Raw genomic sequence first — 21,919 nt, 5'->3', positions numbered from 1 at the left:
CCCAGTACCTACCAGCCTGTAGACCGATGGCCTGCCACGACGCCACCGAGGCCGGTCAATTAAGAAAGTATGACTATGGAAAGCATCTAATTGCCTCTGGGCAGGCTACGCTTGACATTTGTAGATTCACTTACTATAACAATACACTGCATGAAGTAGAAATTAAATATTAAATGGAAAGAGAAAACAAACTTGTTGAGAACGGTTAATTTAATACATTCCAGTTGCAGTTTTTCCTGAAGGAGGCGACCTGTAATCAGCGGCCCCCTTTCTTAAGCGGCCACTTTTATCTACTCCCTTGCGTGACCGCTTAAGACAGGTTTGACTGTATATATATAAGTGGGTAATAATATACATGTACTAGTATATAAGCACTAACATAAGTTCAAATGACATGCATACGAATAGGTGACAGTGACTCATGGTCACATCACACAGTTTCTGTTTCTGCTGATGTTTATGAAAAATGTTATTTCCGAGAAATGTGGAAATCCCAGTTCGTCATTGTTTTAACCCTTATCGTTACAAAATTACCAGAACAGATTCTCAACGAATAAGCTGATTAAATATATATATAGATATATATATCTATATAAGATAGATAGATAGATAGATGATTAGATATATATATATAGATAGATAGATAGATAGATAGAGATAGATAGATAGATAGATAGATAGACAGACAGACAGACAGACAGATAAGACAGATAAGACAGACAGACAGACAGATAGATAGATAGATAGATAGATTATTGCATGGGCGGGAGTGCTATACGGAATTTACAGTCGACTTTAATAACATCCAGTGATGTCAAATAGTGACGTGGATTGGTGTTAATTTCAGAAACCGCGACTGCTACAGCGACTCGTGTGTAATAAGAAAGCGTGGGGAAAACGACATTTATGTAACCGCTTATTGTATACACACACACATATATATATATATATATACACGCACACACACACATATATATAAACACACACATGTACGTATGTGTGTGCGTGCGTGTGCGTGTGCGTGTGTGTGTGTGTGTGTGTGTGTGTATGTATTGATGTATGAATATCTCTATATTTTATGTATGTTGGATTTAACCAGTACATAATATATAGATATTAACGCCCAGGCACAGGGGTTCAAAATCCTTTTTAGTCTCTCATGCCGTTACTGGGACTCGAACCTGTGACACCGAATCGCTCGCAGTTCCCAGATAACCACTCGGCCACTGAGATAAAGCACGCGATCACCTCTTAATGTAAAAAAGATTATGGGCAAACCTGGCTCTGGCAAGTATGTACGTGTATGTGTGTGTGTGCGTGCGTGTGTGTGTTGTCTGTTTGTGCGTGTATGTATGTATGTATATATATATGTATGCATGTTATGGTGTGTGTGTGTGTGTGTGTGTGTGTGTGTGTGTGTGTGTGTGTGTGTGTGTGTGTGTGTGTGTGTGTGTGCATATATTGTTCGATAGTGCTATTAAACGTTCATTTATTATTCAATCAGTTTGGTTGTGCGCCCTAATCGGCCACTGTAGTAAGTGACTCGTTACAACAAGCGAGTGTGTAGTAGAGGGCCTTTAGTGCAGTTTCGGCTGTACTTGTATTAACACTGACGTTTACCTGTTTACCGCGTTACCGCGTTTAACGGTTGTTCATTAGTAAAATATAGTTGTACATATTATCTTCTGACGTAGTCATATATTCTACGTTAACCGAAGTCAACACCAGCTGAGCGCTTGACAGTTCTTCAATAGACAAAGCACAATTTTGTTTTATTTCTATTTTTATACAAACATGGGAACGCGCACCTCAAGAATGAGGATATCCTGGTCACGTGGTTTGGTTTCTAACGAGCTACGTTTTTGGTGAACTCCGTATCACGTACAATATCTAGTCAATTTAAGGGATAAATACGATTTCCGGACATTTTTCCTGTCTTTTCTCTCTTCATAGTAATTGTGTGGATTTTCCCAGGTATAGATTCTTATGTTTGTGTCATGTGCCTCATTTAACGCTGGAAATTTAGCTTCCTTGATGGGTCGGGCCAAGCATGTCCATGGGCGTCGCTTGTCGCTGAGTATTTCCGGCTCTTCCAGCCAATTGTATATGAAGTAAACAAAGTCACGTGGTTGGACAGTCATAAGACCCTCGTGTCCACGAAAATCGTGGAAAATCAATGCGTGGGCTCCAAGTACTATTAAAATTTGGACTATAAATGTGATTGCGATCCCGTACTCCCTTATACAGACTGACTTATAACTGTTTTGAAGAAGACAGCACCTTTTGCAATGGAGCTTGTAGTTAAGGTATTTTATTATTTTATATTTTTACAATATGTTTATAACTTTATAAATGAAAATTGATATAATGTTTTCAATACACTTGTTCAGAATGTTGATGTTACTTTGCAAACTATCCAGCCACGAACGTTTGCTGTAGTAACAATGATGGTATTTATTATTTTATTTCAAAACATGTTTTTTTAAGTTGACATGAACACTTGCAAGCAAGTCATTTGTCTAGGATATATTTTTTATACATATTTAAAATTTGTATACAAATGACTTGCTTACAAATTTTAAATATGTATAAAAAATATATCCTAGACAAACGACTTGCTTGCAAGTGTTCATGTCAACTTAAAAAAAAAAATATATATATATACTTTTTTAAGAATATCTTTTTTAAAAAAAACCCACAAAAAACCACTTAAATTTGTCACACGTTTAAAAGTAAAATAACCATTTTAATCACAATTATCCTGAAAGCATTTCAATATTCGTCTGGATTTCACGCCAGTGTTATTGGCTGAGGTTACTGGTAACTTGTGACATATCTAAACAGAGCAGTTTGTCACACAAAAAACAAAGAATCCAATTAATCGACTAGTACGGTGCAGTTTACAAACGTGTATCAACATGTTTATGACCGTAAGCGGGAATTAATGCTAGCATACGGGCTTTCTTTTTCTCTTTAATTTAAAAAGAAATTAAATAAAATAAAAATTGATTGAAATAGTCTTTGCAAAATTAACTGTTTTTATGTACGCTGTCAGTGGCGGATCCAGAAAATCCATTTAGGGGGAGGGGGGCCAGTGACATGAGATGGAATGCCAAGGAAACTTTGGGGGAGGTTTGGAGGGGGATTGTAAAAAATGAAAATTAATATATAATAAAATTATAACTATCGCAAAAGTTGGGGGCCCGGGCCCATGCCCCGCCCCCCCCCCCCCCCCCGATCCGCCTCTGGCTGTTAGTAGGGGTGGGATAGAAAACGAGTAAGCTGTTTATTCTTGTAAACTGTTGTTATTTACGATCTGTTCCTAATTAAAAATTGATGAGACTTGAGATGAAATTCAGCTGTTTTGATTATCAGCATGGGAATACTTTGGCCTGGGATATCAATATGTCAAATATTGTAGCGTTGAACATACTTTTTTTTATTATTGCAAATATTTTGGAGTGACTATGTGTCAGAATATTACCATATGTTTGACATCCAATAGCCGATGATTAATGAATCAGTGTGCTCTAGTGATGTCGTTAAAGAAAAAAAACTGTTTTAACTTTTAACCTATATTAATTAACTAGATGTGTATTTACGTAGATACATTGTCATGTATTTGTGTGGAACACGCTCTGAAATGATCGGCAATCCAAATAAACATATTCATATTAGTATTCGTATCATTGCATTAGTATTGGGTTTTTTGTTTTTTTCTCAGCCATTAACGCAGAGACTGCTCACCAGAGCGTATCGACCCGATGTTATTCGACAAATCACGACTGTTTCTTCGGAAAATACCGGGAACGTCCAACGAAGGAATTTGCAGCAGGCAGCTCTAGCTCGTAAGTACTATTAATAGTATCAGTATGCATGCTTATGAGCCACACGGCTTAAAGTAAATAAACGTCTACTAAATATATGTGGCTGTACGCACTAACCGTTCCCGGTGTTGTCGTGGTTGAGCCTTAGAACTGGTAGGTACTAGGTTCGCAGCCCGGTATCGGCTCTCACCCAGAGCGTGTTTTAACTACTCGGTGGGTAGGTTTTAAGGCCACTACTCCGACTTCTCTCTCACTAAATGCCAACTATCCACTGTACTGGACAGACAGCTCAGATAGCTTAGATGTGTGCCCACGAAAGCGTGTTTGAACCTTAATTGGATATAAGCGCGAAAATAAGTTGATATGAATGAATGAATGTACATACCGGCCTTGGCAGTTTAGTGGTTAAACCGCCAGATTAAAGACTGATAGGTAATGGGTTCGCATCTTGGTACTGGCACTCACCCACAACGAGTTTTAATGAGTTTAGCGAGTTTTAATGGCTCAGGGGCTAAGGTCACTACATGTACTTCTCGCTTATGAACCACAAACAAATGACTAACCATCAACTCAATGTCCTGGACAGACGACCTCTACAATAAATAAGCTATATACCTAGACAGGCATCTTATCAATTTAAAATGGATGAATGTGTGTTTACGTTAAATCAGTACGCGCATCACTAGGGGCGATTCGGCGATGCGAGCAAACATCAAGGGGTGGGGGTCAGGTTCGTATATGCGAATAAATCCCCATTTTGGTAAACAAAGATTTCTGCAGTTCTTTGTATTGATTTCTTTCTTAGTTAGCTATAAAATTTAGTAGATTGTAATATACAACGAACTCCATTCAACCATTTATAGTGAAGTTGGAGAGAATTTTCAACGCGGAATGGAGGGGCACTGTGAATTACTTACAGATTCCGGGTGTGTGTTCCTGAATATTTTGTACGTCGTAAAGTGGACTAGTTCAAACAAGCTTTGTTTTTCTGTTAACTACCCCCCCCCCCCCCCCCCGACATACACACAAACACACACACCTACTTCTCCGATTGACTGCCCTGAATAATGTCGCATAATCAGACAGATAGTAACAACTACGACTGGCAATGTGACAGATTCAGGATCAGGGGAGGTACATAACCCAGTGGTAACGCGTTCGATTAATACGCGGTCTGTCTAGGATCGATACCCGTCGATGGTCCACTGGGTTATTTTTCTTTCCATCTAGTGCACCACGTCTCGTATATCAAAGGCTATAATATGTGCGATCCTGTCTGTGGGATCCTGTTTATGGAACAAAGTGTTCGTTTAACGACACCAGAGCACATTTAAAACTGAAGTTAGAGAAAACCTGCTAAATTAGTTTTTTTCCATTAAGCAAATGAAATTTTTATGCAATTTCTCATAAACAGGACAGCACATACCATGGTCTTTGGCGTAACAATGGTTGGGCATTGGTTGGGACAGGAAAACCCCCAATTGGTCCACCGAGGAGATTCGATCCTATGACGCAAAAACCTCAAGCGAGCACTCTACCGACTAAGCTATAGCTAAATCCCGCTCTTATTTTAAACTTCGGTTATTTGGTGTCTAACATAACATTGGTTTGTAAGATTTAAAACATCCAAGAAATCCTTTCCCATATGTTTTTTGCAGTGTCCAAGGTTGAGCTTGATCAGATCCAAAAACTCGCCCTCTCGTTTTTGTTTTACAAAAACTTAAACATTTTCTGTCAAAACCACTGCCATTACGTTAAATATTTGTTGAATGGCCCTAGTCGGGATTGCATGCTTCCGGACCCCTCTAAAAGGTCCTGCAAAATCTTCGCTCTATTGTAATCCATAAATCTTAACACTTACTTCCGGTGCTAAGTTCAGTGTCAATGCTGGCCTCGACCAGTGAACTAAAAGGAGAAAAAGAAGCATACTATACTGTTGGCGCCACATCTAGATTTTAAAATTCCTGAATCGCCCCCCCCCCCCCCCTAAAATAAATAAATAAATAAATAAACCAACAAACAAACAAACAAACAAACAAACAAAACACACACACACACACACACACACACACACACACACACACACACACACCTTCGCTTGGAAACGGCTCAGGATCCATCACGTTAATGTAGGTTATTTTGACATTAAAATTTTAGTAAACTAAGGTCATTCTTTATTTATATATTAATCAGCTTATTCGTTGAGAATCTGTTCTGGTAATTTTGTAACGGTATGGGTTAAAGCAATGACGAACTGGGATTTCCACATTTCTCGGAAACTACATTATTCATAAACATCAGCTGAAACAAACTGTGTGGTGTGACCATGAGTCACTGTCACCTATTCGTATGCATGCCATTTTAACTTATGTTAGTGCTTACATCCGGCAGTTATGAAGATAGTGCGTGCAAACGCAGGAACACTGTTGGGCTATCTGGACCGTCTAGCCAGCATAATGTTTAATCGTCAGTGTCTTAAAAAGCCTGTACCGTGGTTGCTGCCATTGTGAGATGTATTCGAGTAATCAAATATTTTAACGACTAAAATTACATACCTGTACTAAATATAAAGAGCCGAATTTTTAAAAGCCTGTTTTTTCTTAAACGCAGTTGTTTAAGTATTGTAAATATATGTCATTAGACACGTGTAAGATTTAAACAGGCTTTGTTAAATTCAGACCATAGAGTCGAATTTACAAAGCCTGTTTTGAACTTACGTCTAACTACATGCATTTATAATGTTTAAACGCCTGCGTATAAGAAAACCAGGCTTCATAAATTCGGACCTATAGTGTTTTGTTTAGAACATCAGTGTCTGAATCACGGTGTCTGAATATCCAACGTGTGTTTGGTCGTCCTAATGTTTGTAAATAGCCCAAAATGGGTTTGGTCTCCCAATTGTACCCACTTTCCTACTGGAAAAGCAGCAAGAGATCTTTTACATGTAGGCCTACTCTTCCATAGGCAGGACTACTACGACAGCCTTTCATATACCATTTGTATCGGAATGCGAACTCAGTACTTATCAGTCCAATTTGTTAGTTACTATATACAAACCACTGATGCAGATTTCATATTTCTACTATTCTATTACTTATAGCTGACAACTTGCCGGCCAGCAGTGTAACCACCTGGATATCGGAGCTAGCAGCAAACGCCAGCATCGAGGACCTATCAGATACCGTCATCTACCGCAGCCAGCGCATGATGCTCGATACCTTTGGGGTTGGTATTCTTGGCGCGAAGACGGACATATCGCACACCGTGCAGCAGTGCGCGCACACGTGGGGCACGATGCACGGGCACGTCGGCACCACCTCGTGCACCAGCACGCTGTGGGGGTCCAAGGGAAGGACAGCACCGCTAGCCATGGCGGCCTTTATCAACGGAGTCAACATCCATTCTATGGATTTTGATGACACTTGGTTCCCAGCCACGCACCCTAGCGGGCCTGTCCTGCCAGCGATTATCGCCCTTGCCGAGACGATGACTGGTGACTATGAGCCTTCCACTGAAGATATTCTCGTCGCCTATAACGTGGGAATCGAGGTGCAGGGATTGCTGTTGCGTTGTTCTCAGATGGCAAAGTCCATTCCAGACAGGTAAAGCTAAATGATATATATATAAAAGTATACGGACTCTTCCAGAATAGATCATATGTGAAAGAGGGAAGTAGTGTTAACTCAATCTATGTGATATTAGATCAGCTAGTAGTCAGTTGACCTGACTTTCATCAGGTTGTTTAATTATTATTTTAATCGTTGTGGATCTGTGGTCATTGCATACATGGTTTAATTGTTTCAAACTGTGGATGATGGTTATGGTTTACCTGTGATCATTTCTACAATAGCCCATTATAACTATATGCCCTGCTTTTTTCCCTTTAATTTCACTAGGACCTTTTATTATTTATATATTTATTGAAATTCGTGTATTGTGTGTGTATGTGTTTGGGCTTTGCATATTGGTGGGGATCAAACCTAAAAACTTAATTTTAACATTACATATCTGTACATGACAAGAAAAGGAGTGTTTGCCACCCTACTATATTAAGACCACTTGGAACATATGGTTGTTGCGACACTTGGTCTAGACAGCTTTGTCGCCACATGGGTTGCTTTTATTGAAAATTATGATTTTTAGGAGGGGAAGGGTAGCAAAAAGAATAATCTTTGTACATTTAGGAAAATGTTGATAACTGTGCATGGACATGATATGAAAACTTAACCATAATATTTACAGACATACATGCATATCTCTACATGACTTTTTTGTTCCTATTTGTATCAGGTTTCATCCACCGGCTGTGGTGGGTGTGATGGGAAGCGCGGCGGCGTCTGCCAGACTCCTCGGCTTCAGTCCACTGAAGACTCGCCACGCTCTGGCAATAGCTGCCTCTTTCGCCGGGGCACCAATGGCTAACGCTGGGACTACCACGAAACCACTGCACACTGGCAAAGCTGCCCGGTTCGGTCTGGAAGCGGCGCTATTGGCGGATCACGGACTGGAGGGCAACCACGACATTCTCGACATGGACTCTGGGTTTGGCGCCTTTTACGACGACTACGACCCGATACAGTTTCTGGCTGACCACGTGGAAAACACGGATTTCGTCCTGCACAATCAAGACATTGCCTTCAAGCGGTTCCCGGCTCACCTCGGCATGCATTGGGCGATTGACGCCACCATGGACGCTAGGAACAAGATCTGCTCGCCTGGCCGCCGATTGGAGACGCAGGACGTGAAGTCTATACACATCTTGACGCCGAAGTCTCGCTACATCAACCGACCGCTCCCGACGTCGGAGCACGAGGCTCGACACTCGTTTCAGTTCAACGTCTGCACCGCGCTCCTGGACGGAGAGGTCGTGCCGGCGTCGTACACGCACAGCCACCGACGTCGTCCCTACCTCAACAAGCTGCTGTCGTGCACCACGCTCGAGGCGCCGGCGGACAACGTAGCCTCGTTCCAGGACATGTACGTGGAGGTGCACGTGACCATGAAGGACGGCACGGTGGTGAGCGCGCGCTGTGACAGTCCATACGGGCACTGGCGGAACCCGCTCACCGACAACGACCTGCAGGCGAAGTTTCTGACCAACACCAAGGACATGTTGTATGAGCCACAGAAGTTCCTCATGGAAAGCGTCACGTCAATGACGGAGAAGAAATCAGCGTCAGACTTTTTGAAAACCCTGCACTTCTAAAGCCGCGGAGGACAAATAGGTCTGGCGTCCATGTCACAAAACATAATAGGTCTTGGGTCCATGTCACAAAACATAATAGGTCTTGGGTCCATGTCACAAAACATAATAGGTCTTGGGTCCATGTCACAAAACATAATGAGCCTTTTTATGTCTTACACGAGTGTAATTACGTGCATTTTCAATGCTTAAACCGTTTAAGAAAAACAGTCTTCGTAAATAACTAGCCGTTATACTGGTCATACGTGTATACGTGTTTGGCATCTGTTTCACGCAGACGATAATACCATTACGGAAAATTGAGCATTGTGAGGAAAAAAGAAAATGAAATATGTATGCATCAAATTATATTAGTTGTACTGTTGGTAGTAATAATAATTGTGGTTTAGTTGTAGAGATTATGTGCAAAACTAGGCTTACAAGGTTTTGTGAAATTGGGATGATCTGTAGATGATAATACTGCGTTAGTGGGGTTTTTTTTTATTGTGCTTTTTGCTGCACGTTTAAATTTCATAGGATGATATTTAATCTCTGATAGCAATTGCGTATTTCATTTGTGTGTGTTATCAAACAATGTTCATTTTGGTTCTAGCTTATCAGAAGAATCGCATTGTAGAACACGATATAGGGATTTCATTACCCAAGAAATTATGCTTTTAAACCAGGACAATAAACTTTATTAAATACCCTGAAACTGATTAACGAGATTTAAAAACTCATCTTAATTCATAACCATTCGTACATTATAATATAGCCATGGTGACAAAAAGTTCATAACTGACAAATGTAGACACAAAAAATATGTTTTAGTCTAAAAACTTAATGTTTAATTTAATTTATTACAAAATGTTTGTTTGTTTCCATGTTTTCTTTGCCATGTATAGTTGCATTTACTTTTTATACTAGCAGTTATGATTATATACAGAGGACATTTTAAAGCTATATGTATAAACATGCGTGCCGTTTGTGTCGTAAACTTCTTGGTGACGTGTGTTTCTTGCAATTGACAGAACTGTGCAATATCTTTATATTGTTACAATTACAGAATATTTATATAAAGAGAATAACTGTTTACTCAATACTGTCTTAAGATATCGGCTTTATCCTGGGAAGGATAAAATGGCAATCCTTCATAATACGAACAATAAATGATAATGAACCGTTTTAGTTTACAACTTTATAATTAATTTTACAGAGAAAGTAGGACCACGCTTATTGATTGTCTTGTTGCCTATAACCTTGTCGCCAAGAGTATCTTTACACCACAACTAAACAGTTCTTATTCATTTTAAACATATTGTTTCATATCTTGTATTTATATAGGATTAAAGGTCAACATTCATTTGCTGATCATAACTAGGCAAAAGTAGTTCCGTTCCAAAAACCTTTTGTTTTTACAGTAACAAAAAATCTAGTCATCATATCTTGCCAATATATAATTACAGGATAACTATATATATATATATATATATATATATGCATATTAAACAGCTAAAAATGACACCTTGCATATGAAACACCTGTATATAAAGAACATTTCAAGATGCCACTCTGTGTATAAAATCCTGTACTGAGGACTCTTTATTTAACTTTATCACAGGCTTGGCTGTACATACTTATACCTAAACTTACCGGCCTCGGTGGCGTCGTGGCAGGCCATCGGTCTACAGGCTGGCAGGTACTGGGTTCGGATCCCAGTCGAGGCATGGGATTTTTAATCCAGATACCGACTTCAAACCATGAGTGAGTGCTCCGCAAGGTTCAATGGGTAGGTGTAAACCACTTGCACCGACCAGTGATCCATAACTGGTTCAACAAAGGCCATGGTTTGTGCTATCCTGCCTGTGGGAAGCGCAAATAAAAGATCCCTTGCTGCTAATCGGAAGAGTAGCCCCATGTAGTGGCGACAGCGGGTTTCCTCTCAAAATCTGTGTGGTCCTTAACCATATGTCTGACGCCATATAACCGTAAATAAAATGTGTTGAGTGCGTCGTTAAATAAAACACTTTTTTTATTTTTTATACCTAAACTTATTCTGATACCTATACAAGAAGACCAGTTTATAAGCAAATGAAATGTCGTACAAATGTAATGTTAATTTGTTTTCTTTTTTGTTATTACTTTTAAATTAATTGTACAACCTTGTGGGGAAATCCCCATATATTTCTTCCTTTGTCATCACACACACACACACACACACACACACACACACACACACACACACACACACACATATCCACTCGCCCCGTCCTAATTCTTCTTTTTTTATTAACTAAAATAAATATTCATGAATTGCAGTTCATCATTATTTTTGTTCTTTAGAAGAGGATAATGATATTATTTCATCTATGTTAATGTATTTCCATATAAATTAATGTACTGTTTATCCAGGCCGCTTGGATACATAAAATTTGTAAATATGGCTATTTATGTAATAGAACAGTTGTTTGGGATTTTTAAAAATTATGTATTTATTTTTGTTGGGGGGGGGGGGGGGGTCTTTTTGGTGGGGTGTGTTTGGGGGAAGTTTGGTGTTTTTGTTTGTTTGTTTGGTGTTTTTATTATTATTATTAAAAAAAAATATTGGTTTTTATTTAGTAAATTAAACACACATAAATTATATAGAGAGAGAGGCATTGATTCATCATGCATTCACATAGAAATATTTAGGTTTCACGTGTACAGTTTTTGTTATCACTGATTTGTATATAAATTATAATGTTGTTAACACGGCCAGTTTAGTGCACCCCTGGTCCATATTATATAGTGTGTTGTTGAATTGAGTTTACTGATAATGTTGAAATTATTATTTTTAATAAATAACTTAAATGCGTTTCCTTGATTTCTTTTGTTTTTATTTTGATTTCGTTTTAATTATAATATACATACGTGTTCAAGTGTGTGTGTTCAAGTCTGTGCGTGTGTGTGTGTCGGCTATTGGATGTCAAACATTTGGTATTTTTGACACATAGTCTTAGAGAGGAAACCGCCACGTTTCCATTAGTAGCAAGGGATCTTTCATATGCGCCATCCTACAGACAGGATAGCACATACCACGACCTTTGATATACGAGAAATAGCGCATCAAGTGAGAGCTTCACCACTGCACTACGTCCCTTAATGATACTGGGCGGGGCGCATTAATAGAATGCCTTTCCCCTTTTTGTAGTGTGGAAGATGTAGTATCTTAAAGTTAAAGTTTGTTTTGTTTAACTACACAACTAGAACGCATTGAGTTATTAGCCATCGGTTAATGGATGTCACACATTTGGTAAATTTTGATACCAAGTCTTAAAGAAAACACGTTACTTTTTTCCCTAAGCAGAAAGGGATCTTTTATGTACATTTTCCCAGACATGACAGCACATACCACGGCCTTTGATATTTTAGTCGTGGGGCACTGGTTGAGACGTTAAAACAACAGTCCGAGAATGGGTCCACTGAGGTGATTCGATCCGACAACACAAGCACCTCAAGCGAGCGCTCTGCCGACTGAGCTAGATCCCCACGTACGGTCAAGTGGGTGTTTCTCGAAGAAATATTGTACCCTCTCCCATGAAAACCCTGTAACCGCCTCTTGGATTAGTCCTCTCTCTATTCCGCAGTCTCTGAATTTCAAAGGGTTTGATAGGGGGTTTTTCTCATTCCAATTAGTGCACCACAACTTGTCAAAGGCCGTGGTATGTGCCAACCTGTCTGTGGGATGGTGCATATAAAAGATCCCTTGCTACTAATGGAAAAATGTAGCGGGATTCCTTTCTAAGACTATGTCAGAGTTACCAAATGTTTCACATCTAATAGCCGATGATTAATTAATCAATGTGCTCTAGTGATGTCGTTAAAGAAAACAAACTCTTTTTTAAAGTGTTTAAACATCTACATGTCCGTAGGGTGTATCTTAAAATAGGGTTTTCTGTGATTTTCGCGATTAAAACAATTTGACCTCTCTACATCGGGTTATGTTCGACCTCACTGTCGGCTATATAGTTTAATTATGTAGGCCATGTACCCCCCTCCCACACACACACACACACACACACACACACACACACACACACACACCGAACCTCATATCCTAAGGGCATTCGCTTGATAATCGTAAATATTTTATTAGTAGTAGTTTGAGTTAGCTATGTGATATGCAGTAATGATTTTCTTTCTTTTAAATTATTTTCGTGCTTATATCCAATAAAGGTTCAAGCACGTTGTCCTGGCCATACACCTCAGCTACCTGGGCTGTCTGTCCAGGACAGCGGGTTAGTCGTTAGTGGTCAGTGAGAGAGAAGAGGGTGTAGTGGTCTTACACCTACCCATTGAGTCGTTAAAACTCGCTCTGGGTGGGAACTGGCTTAACCACGACACCACCGAAGCCGGTGAAAGATTTTCATTTCATTTCAACTTATGAACGTGCTTATATCCAATTAAGGTTCAAGCACGCTGTCTTGGGCACACACCTCAGCTATCTGGGTTGTTTATCCAGGACAGTGGGTTAGCTGTTAGTGGTCAGTGAGACAGAAGAGCCCTTAAGAACTCACTCTTGGTTCGAGCTGGTACCGTGCTGCGAACACTATACCTAACAGCTTAACCACTGTGCTACCGAGGGTGGATTCATTAATCAGGGGAAATAACCCTACACAAAAACTTAACGAAACGCGAAAAAATAGTGCTCAGTCTTTATTGTCTTTTTCTCCATCTCCACTGCCATAGCGCAATCTGCGAGTCCATTGTATTATTCTTTCTCGGGCGATATTTTTGACAATGAGGAAAATCTAATAAACACAAACAACAATAAGTTTCCATACACAACCTGGTCCTGAAAATATGTCATCTAAAACAAATAATAAAAACATTCAACAATATTTCACTAAAATAATAATTATTATTTATCTATGTTACAATTTGTAAAACAGTATTATGTATATTTAAAATAGGGGAGGTCTTATTTATTTGTATTTTTTAATTATACACTGCCTTGTGTTAAAGGCGCATTCTCAGTTGCAAGAGCCATATTTCGCTTTTTCTACAAAAACTAGAAATTAACAGATCCCGTATAATACCTTTTTTATAATTAGCTTTTAAATATCAAAATTATAATAAACTCTGCTTAAATAATGATTTCCTGAAATATTCATGGCTAAAAACATAGAATACATAGAAAATCTTTATAACGTAGGCCTATCCATGAAAAAGGCAGCCAATTCTTTCAAATTCACATTGTGACATCAGTCGTCAACTTGTTGGTTACCCGTATTCGATTTTCAAATAATATCAATTTATAAATACTGTTTTTAAAATGGATTTTTTTTTTTTGGTTGTAATTTTTAGTGTGGACATATTAAATAAATATGTTTGGTCATTATACAAATTTGAGACTGTCTTTTTAACAAGAGAATCAGTGTGATGAAGATCAACAGCTGAGCCACGATTTAACTTTACTTTGGTTTATGTAGTGTTGCCATGCAATAAATGAGCCATGGGATAAACACCATGTTGCCTATTATGAGCTATTTTAGTTTCTTTCTTCGCCCTTTGGAACACCATCGAAATGGTAAAAATAAGCACAATTTATTATTTATTGTGGTTCATTTTTAATTTGTAGGGTTTTTTTGGCGAGGGGTGGGGGGAGGATGGTATCTAAAAAAAAAAAAAAAATGACAAAATATAAAATTACTTGTTGGTTTTGGATGAGCTTAATTCAACATAGCATGAGTATTCTGACGGTAACAGAGCTTGACGGACGTTTGGACAGTCATCACGCTTTCTAACTGTCCAAACGTCCGTCTAGCTCGCTTACTCTCAGAGTACTCGAGCTAACCTCAACCCAAAATCCCCGCCTGCAAAACAATCTAACAATAAGTAACAACAGTTGAAAAACAAAAGCACAAAAGACAAGAAATAGTAAATATGTTAAAAGTGAAGTACCTATTTAGTAATAATCCTTTTCAGAACCAATCTGTGTCATAGTTTCTGTCGACTATTCACATTTTCTAGTGTTATTAATAAGAATACAGACTTTAAAAAAAAAAACCAAAGTGGATACTATTAACAAGGATAATAATTTAAAACCCCCATATAATGCAATAGATTTGAAGCATAAATTACAAAGTATCACAGGACAACGATATAACATTGATTTATTAATATTTTTACCATTATATGTTTACTATATTCTTATTCTTCTTCTTCTTCTTATTATTATTATTATTATTATTATTATTATTATTTATATGCAGACTTTGAGCAAAAAACTCGGTGAATTGATAAATGTTCTATTAATGTTATTTTATGATTACAATTGCTAAATACCGGTACTGTGACGTAGGTCTAGCGTAATCGAGACCTCGTTAAATCACCATTATTTGATCCTCTTACAACATAGTTCGGTCTTGGGTTGGGTTTTTTTTTATCAGAGGCATTATGTTGTTGTTGCTGCTGCTGTTGCTGCTGTTGTTGTTGTTATTGTTGTTTGGTAGGGGGATGTCTGTTTTGTTTGGGGGGGGGGTTGGGAAGTGGTTGTTGTATATATATTTTTGGGGGGGTTGGGGGGGGGGGTAGAGGATTTTTGTTCTTTTCCCTAAAATTTTGTTTCTTCACCAAACATTTTAACAATTTAAAGGGACTATCCTGACCAACAGAGACTGTTTAACCACTAGTATTATATATTAAATATATAGTTTTCTAAATAAAATATTAGTGGCTGTATACGAAGAGTGTTTCTGGTCGTCGTAGTGTTTGCTCTTGGTCTAACGTCATTGTATTTCCTAATATATATTGTTTTTATAAACACGAACAAAATGTTATTAGTCAAAAACATTTTACAATACCACACTCTCATGACAGTCCCTTGAACAGAGTAAGCACAAGAGATGGACGCTTCAAGCAGCAGATGTACCGTACATTGTTGCAAGAGGAACAAGGACATTTAACAATTATATTTAATTGTTTTAAAACACCGACATTTGAATTGGTAAATATATGTCACAAATACAATAAACCTACTGTTTAACAATATACACAATACAGGCGAAACAATTATTTTAATTCACAACCATTTTTACATTTTATATAGCTGCTATGTTGTTTTTATTTGTTTTTGTTTTTGTTGTTGCTTTTGAAAATAATTTACAAAGCATTATATATATATATATATATAATACATACTGTCTTAACGTATTAATCATAATGCAAATTCTGCATTTTCTTTCATTTCCAAACCAGTTAACACTGGTTAAAACAGTAGGTTCTGTCCTATCCCCTTGAAAAGGAATATTTTACTATAAACGTGTGTAATGTCCTGTACTACACTTGAACATTATAGTTATGAGGACAGTGGAAGAAGCAATTACTGTTGATCATAAAAAGACACGATGTTAGTCTACTACAAATAAAAGAAAAACAAGTTTACAGCACCAATATGATGATATATATATCTGACATACTGCTGATTGTTATCCACAATGTATCATTTATTTGGTTACACATTCATACCGACTGACGAAAAATACGAAAAGAAGTTTTTAGCGAGGGTGGGTTCAAAATATAATATCTTTGTTTTTCATCTGGTAATTCCATTTAAGGGCCCAAAAAGGCCCCAAGTGACAATAATAACAAGTTTTGAAGCTAAACATTTAAAATATCTTACTTGGGGTTCCTTCGAGTTTAAGGTCTAATATAGATGTGTTTTGATACCCATACCACTTGATAAAAAATCTCGTAAGTTAATGGCATTTGTAGCTGGATTTATATCAGATTGACGTAGAGCAGGATAGCAGGGTCGATCCCTCTCAGTAGAAATTGTTTCTCGTTCCAAACAACCAATCAAAATATGCGATCAGTGTTTGTCTGGTACAGCTGGACTTGTGCAAAGAAAAAGTAAATTATTTTTTAAAATAAAATTTAAACTTCCAGCATTTCGCACTATGTATGGGAAATGTCAATTTTGTTAGGGAGTTATATTATTGTTTAATTAGGTGACACTGATAAGTCATCAAAACTTAACACGATATGTTGATAAAGCATCCATTCACACATTCGTCGACACTTAGCATTTAGGAAAACAAAAGTGTTTAAAGGCAAGGTCGCACAGGTCACAAGGTCGCACAGGTCACATGGTTGCACGGGCCGTATGACATTACTAAAGACAGATTCGCATTGATTAAGTGCTTTTAAATGTATTCTTTTCGCGTGTTTCACTTCAGCTAACAATCATTACAATAAACCGTTTCGCAAACATTTTAAATAACTTGATCTTAGCTAAAACTGATCGAATACGAGTACACATGTATATATTTTCTGATGTATGTCTACGTAGTCATAATTCAATTATATCAATACCAATATCCAATTATGGGATATGGCGACTGTGGAATTGCTTGAATAAACTACTTCCACACAAATTAGTTGTATGTTTCCAAGCAATAATTTGATTAGGATATTTATTATTTCACCTCTCGTGTGACCCTGCCTTTAAACATTCGAAAGTTTCTTCTTTACAGCTAAATGTTATTTGTAAAATTTTATATTTTAATATTCATGCCAAGGCTTGTGGATGAGGCAAAACATCTCACCGACTTCTGATATATCGACAAACACAAATTAAGTTATAGCACTAGCACGCACAAAATAGTCCACAACAAACAAGTACTCGTTTACCTGTGATAGGCTAGAGCTCTCGAAAGGACACAGACTTTCCATCTGTGTCCCAGAGGACATAGACATTCTATCTGTGTCCCATATGACATAGACAATCCACCTGTGTCCCAGAGGACATAGACAAGCCACCTCACCTGTGTTCCAGAGAACATAGACAATCCACCTGTGTCCCAGAGGACATAGACAATCCATCGGTGTCCCAGAGGACATAGACATTCCATCTGTGTCTCAGACGACATAGACAATCTGTCTGTGTCCCAGAGGACATAGACAATCCACCTGTGTCTCAGAGGACATATAAATCCATCCGTGTCCTAAATGACATAGACAATCCACCTGTGTTCCAGAGGACATAGACCATCCACCTTTGTCTCCATGTTCCTAGCAAAAACAAAAACTGTTGAGCTGCATTTGCCTCCAGTTTTACGTCTAGTGCGTCCTTACGGGCACCGTGCCCTGCTCGGTCATCATGGCCTGGGGGTGCTTCCTGGCCGGCTGGACGTTCCTCACCTTGCTGGAGGCTGGGATGGTCATCTCGATAGGACTCAGCGGCGGTTTCTCGTCGCTCCTCAGCGGCACCTTGATGCTCTCGTCTCGTGGGTCCTCCTCGCAGTAGTGGCTCAGGAAGCTAGGGAAGAGCAGCGACATGGCCAGGGTGAGGCCGCCCACGCAGAACAGGATCAGCCCGATCAGCTTGCACATGTTGAGAGTCGTGTTGAACGCCTCGGCGCTCCTGTCCACGAACGCGTGCACCTGGTCCACCTGCTCGAAGGCGTGTTTCGGCGGGACCAGGTAGCCGACCAGAATGCCGATCACTCCGAACAGCAGCAAGTTGACGCCGACCCACAAGAAGATCTTCCACCAGATAGGCGGACAGCGTCGTCTCCTGGGGTTCGCGTGCAGCAGGTACCTGAGGTCGTCGTCATCCTCGTAGATGAGCGGGTCTTTGTACACCGACGCGTCGTAGAAGTTGTGCAGGTACGACTTGACGCCGAAGTAGTCCGGGCAGCTGCGCTTTCGCTTCTCGTGTGGCTTCTCGGTTTCCTGGGCGATGCGTCCTTTGCTGTGTCGTCTGCTACTGGCGCTGCTGCTCTTGCGTCTCGTCTGGTGACGTTCTTCCGCCGCCTGCTTCTGGTCGTCGCCCTGGATCAGGCGCTTCTCGTCATCTCTGGGATCACCGGACATGACGACAGTTATCCTTTTCGATTGAAACCGTGTCGCCAGCTATACTGCTAGTGCCATACCTGAAGATTAAATATAGATAGTAAACTGTTAATATAGCACCAGAGTACAGTTTTATTTCTTTAAACAGTATTATTAGAAAACATTTAATAAGTCAGAAAGCACAAAATACAGAATCAAACTATTTTGAAAGGTTAGCTACACTATAGTCCGTCCCACAGGGATCGTATTTTTTCATACTCTGTAATTTACTACAAGTTATTTATTACCGAGCCGATTGATTTGTAACTTGTACACACAAATTGTATTTCTTTGTTATTTCCAAAACACTTTTACTTTTCTTCCAAATCCAAAAGATCATACATTAATATTAGGGTTTCTTATTATCTAAATGCTTGCAAGATTAAATACGTCAAACCAAACTGAAATTAATAGAATTTTAATAGAATGATGGGTTGGACTGTAGTATATCAGGTAGGGGTAATCTAGGCATCAAACAAAAGTAACATATTACGGCAATGGTTCTAGGTGAAGAGTCGTGTGTTTATATGCAAACTTTCTGTTTGTTTTGATCATCGTAATGTCTCGCAGGCAAACAACAGTAAACATATAAGGTTTACACTGTCCATCTGAAATGATAATTCATGCTTTTAGGTATATTCCAGTTTTGATGTCAATCCCCCCAACGAGGATCCATCCTCTTGTCTTTATAGTCATAGAGGGGTGATTATCTAGGAACACCGGTTGATGTAGATATTGCCAGTGCATCCCTGCTAGTATATCATAGGAAATGGACTTGGATCTAAGACTATATGACAAAAAATGCTGAATGGATCGGTAGTAGATACAGCAATGTCATAAACAGGGACACGGGAAGGGTAAAACTCGAACCCAACAAAAACTGGATGCCAAGGAGAATTCTTGAGTTTATGAAATCGTATTTTCTGTATATTTAAAACAAAAATGATTTTACCAAATCCAAAACATCTTACATTAATATTAGAGTTTCTTGTTATCTAAAATGCTTGCAAGATTAAATACAAAAGGCACAAAAAAATATATATGTCCAGTTTTTATATGATTAAAGAAAGAAACGTTTTATTTAACGACGCACTCAACACATTTTATTTACGGTTATATGGTGTCAGACATAATATATGGTTAAGGACCACACAGATTTTGAGAGGAAACCCGCTGTCGCCACTTCATGGGCTACTCTTTCCGATTAGCAGTAAGGGATCTTTTATTTGCGCTTTTCACAGGCAGGATAGCACAAACCATGGCCTTTGTTGAACCAGTTATGGATCACTGGTCGGTGCAAGTGGTTTACACCTACCCATTGAGCCTTGCGGATCACTCACTCAGGGTTTGGAATCGGTATTTGGATTAAAAATCCCATGTCTCGACTGGGATCCGAACCCAATACCTACCAGCCTGTTGACCGATGGCCTAACCACGACGCCACCGAGGCCGGTATTATCTGATTAATCTGGGTGGCGGTGTCATCTGTATCTGCCAGAAGATGAATAAAGTCAGATAATTGGTTTTGTCTGATTGCATGACAGATTGTGACTAAACAGTAACTTGACTTCCGGATAGGTCTTTATAAAGAGTCAGATCGATGGACTGACGGGTGAACGGATCAATCGATGGATGCATTGTCTCGGGTTCGCTGTACAAAGTTCGTTGTCTAGAGATCACATACTACTACGTGTTATTTGTATTCGCCGCTTCATCGGGGTTGTCAGTCGAACAATTGTGTGAACCAGTGAAACCACGAAGAGTGAGGGATTTTGCGAAAAAGAAGTAAACATAGTTTATGGTTGTTTCAGAATTCATCATATGGGAAGGATGAGAGGCACAATGTTTAGCATACCTACCACACATAACTTTTATTTAACAAAGTATGCATGCATCTTAGACAAAAACTTGAAGCAGACACATTAGGCATAAACAAATAATAATAATAATAATAATAATAACACGATGTCTCCCAATTGGCGGATCCGAGGTGGGGGTAACAGGAGTCTTGCGACCTCCAGCCAACCCCGCCCGTTTGAAGTTCCATTTTAAATTACTTTTTTTTATAATTCGTCATCCACAATCTGCACCACTAAATTGCCCCGAAAACATCTATATTTCAAGATCGATACATTCACACTGCTCTTTTTAGAACTTTGTGATCACCCCTATTACACAATTCTGGATCCGCCCCTTCTCCTGCCTCCACCCAGAAGTGATTTGCCTAAAAAAAACCCACAATCATTTAAAATAATGTGTAGGTTCTATAAGCCTATACGGTAAATATTGAATTATCCACTGGAGCTATACGATGTGTCATTTGTGTCGTATCGTTGAATATAATATGCATACCAGACTAAAAGCCTTGCGCGAGCATTCGTTTAACGTCACTATTATCTGAGACAACCCACGGTTAATCGCGACTACTTGTACATAATTTAGTATCGTTGAAGTCTAAATCTATATAACTGATTGGAAAATCAGATCCATTTACTAACAGCTGATGTATTATTATTATGGTGCAAAGGAATAACCATCAACGTGAAAATGTTCGTTATCAAAGCAAGGTTTATTTTATTTGTTTATTTATTTATTATATTAGTCAATATACAGTTTTCTCTAAACTTAACACAGACACATATAGAAGTAGGTCATGTCCAGCTAGATATTTTAAAAGTTAAAGTTTGTTTTTGTTTAACGACACCACTGGAGCACATTGATTAATTAATAATCGACTATTGGATGTCAAACATTTGGTAATTCTGACACGTAGTCATCAAGAGGAAACCCGCTAAATTTTTCCTAACGCAGCAACGGATCTTTCATATGCACTTTCGCACGGACAGGAAAAAAGGTGGTTCAATCCTGTGACACAAGCACCCCAAGCGAGCACTCAACCGACTGAGCTAAATCCTGCCCCTATATTAAAAGAATTTAAAAGTTTGTTTTAAAGTGTGCTTTAATGACACCACTAGAGCACATTGATTTATTAATCATCGGTTGTTTTGGTAATTTTGAATTATAGTCTTAGAGA

General features: G+C 38.7%; 2 protein-coding genes across 4 annotated transcripts in view; one reads left to right on the top strand and one right to left on the bottom strand.

Moving 5' to 3' along the window:
* Window positions 1-1,773: 1,773 nt before the first annotated feature.
* On the top strand, window positions 1,774-10,191 carry LOC121375653 (cis-aconitate decarboxylase-like). 3 transcript variants are annotated; one of them, XM_041503209.1, is made up of 5 exons: window positions 1,774-2,306; window positions 3,725-3,848; window positions 6,928-7,429; window positions 8,118-9,052; window positions 9,143-10,191. In XM_041503209.1, exons 1-4 carry the CDS (start codon window positions 2,289-2,291, stop codon window positions 9,031-9,033), a joined length of 1,560 nt encoding a protein of 519 aa, XP_041359143.1. In that variant the 5' UTR covers window positions 1,774-2,288; the 3' UTR covers window positions 9,034-9,052; window positions 9,143-10,191. The 3 variants fall into 3 exon arrangements, with proteins under 3 accessions (XP_041359143.1, XP_041359142.1, XP_041359144.1); XM_041503208.1 differs by having other exon boundaries at window positions 1,775-2,306; window positions 8,118-10,191; XM_041503210.1 differs by lacking the exons at window positions 1,774-2,306; window positions 3,725-3,848 and adding an exon at window positions 6,031-6,348 and having other exon boundaries at window positions 8,118-10,191.
* A 3,500-nt stretch (window positions 10,192-13,691) lies between these two features.
* Window positions 13,692-21,919, bottom strand: part of LOC121376500 (neurensin-1-like) — a 14,679-nt gene continuing 6,451 nt past the window's right edge. The window contains exon 2 of the mRNA XM_041504383.1: window positions 13,692-18,926. Coding sequence (XP_041360317.1) covers window positions 18,112-18,867 — 756 coding nt within the window. The 5' untranslated portion in view covers window positions 18,868-18,926 and the 3' untranslated portion in view covers window positions 13,692-18,111. The remainder of the gene's footprint in view (window positions 18,927-21,919) is intronic.

Source organism: Gigantopelta aegis, chromosome 6 (genome assembly GCF_016097555.1).
Source record: "Gigantopelta aegis isolate Gae_Host chromosome 6, Gae_host_genome, whole genome shotgun sequence".
Classification (NCBI taxonomy): Eukaryota; Metazoa; Mollusca; class Gastropoda; order Neomphalida; family Peltospiridae; genus Gigantopelta; species Gigantopelta aegis.
This window is presented reverse-complemented; position numbering and strand designations above follow the sequence as displayed.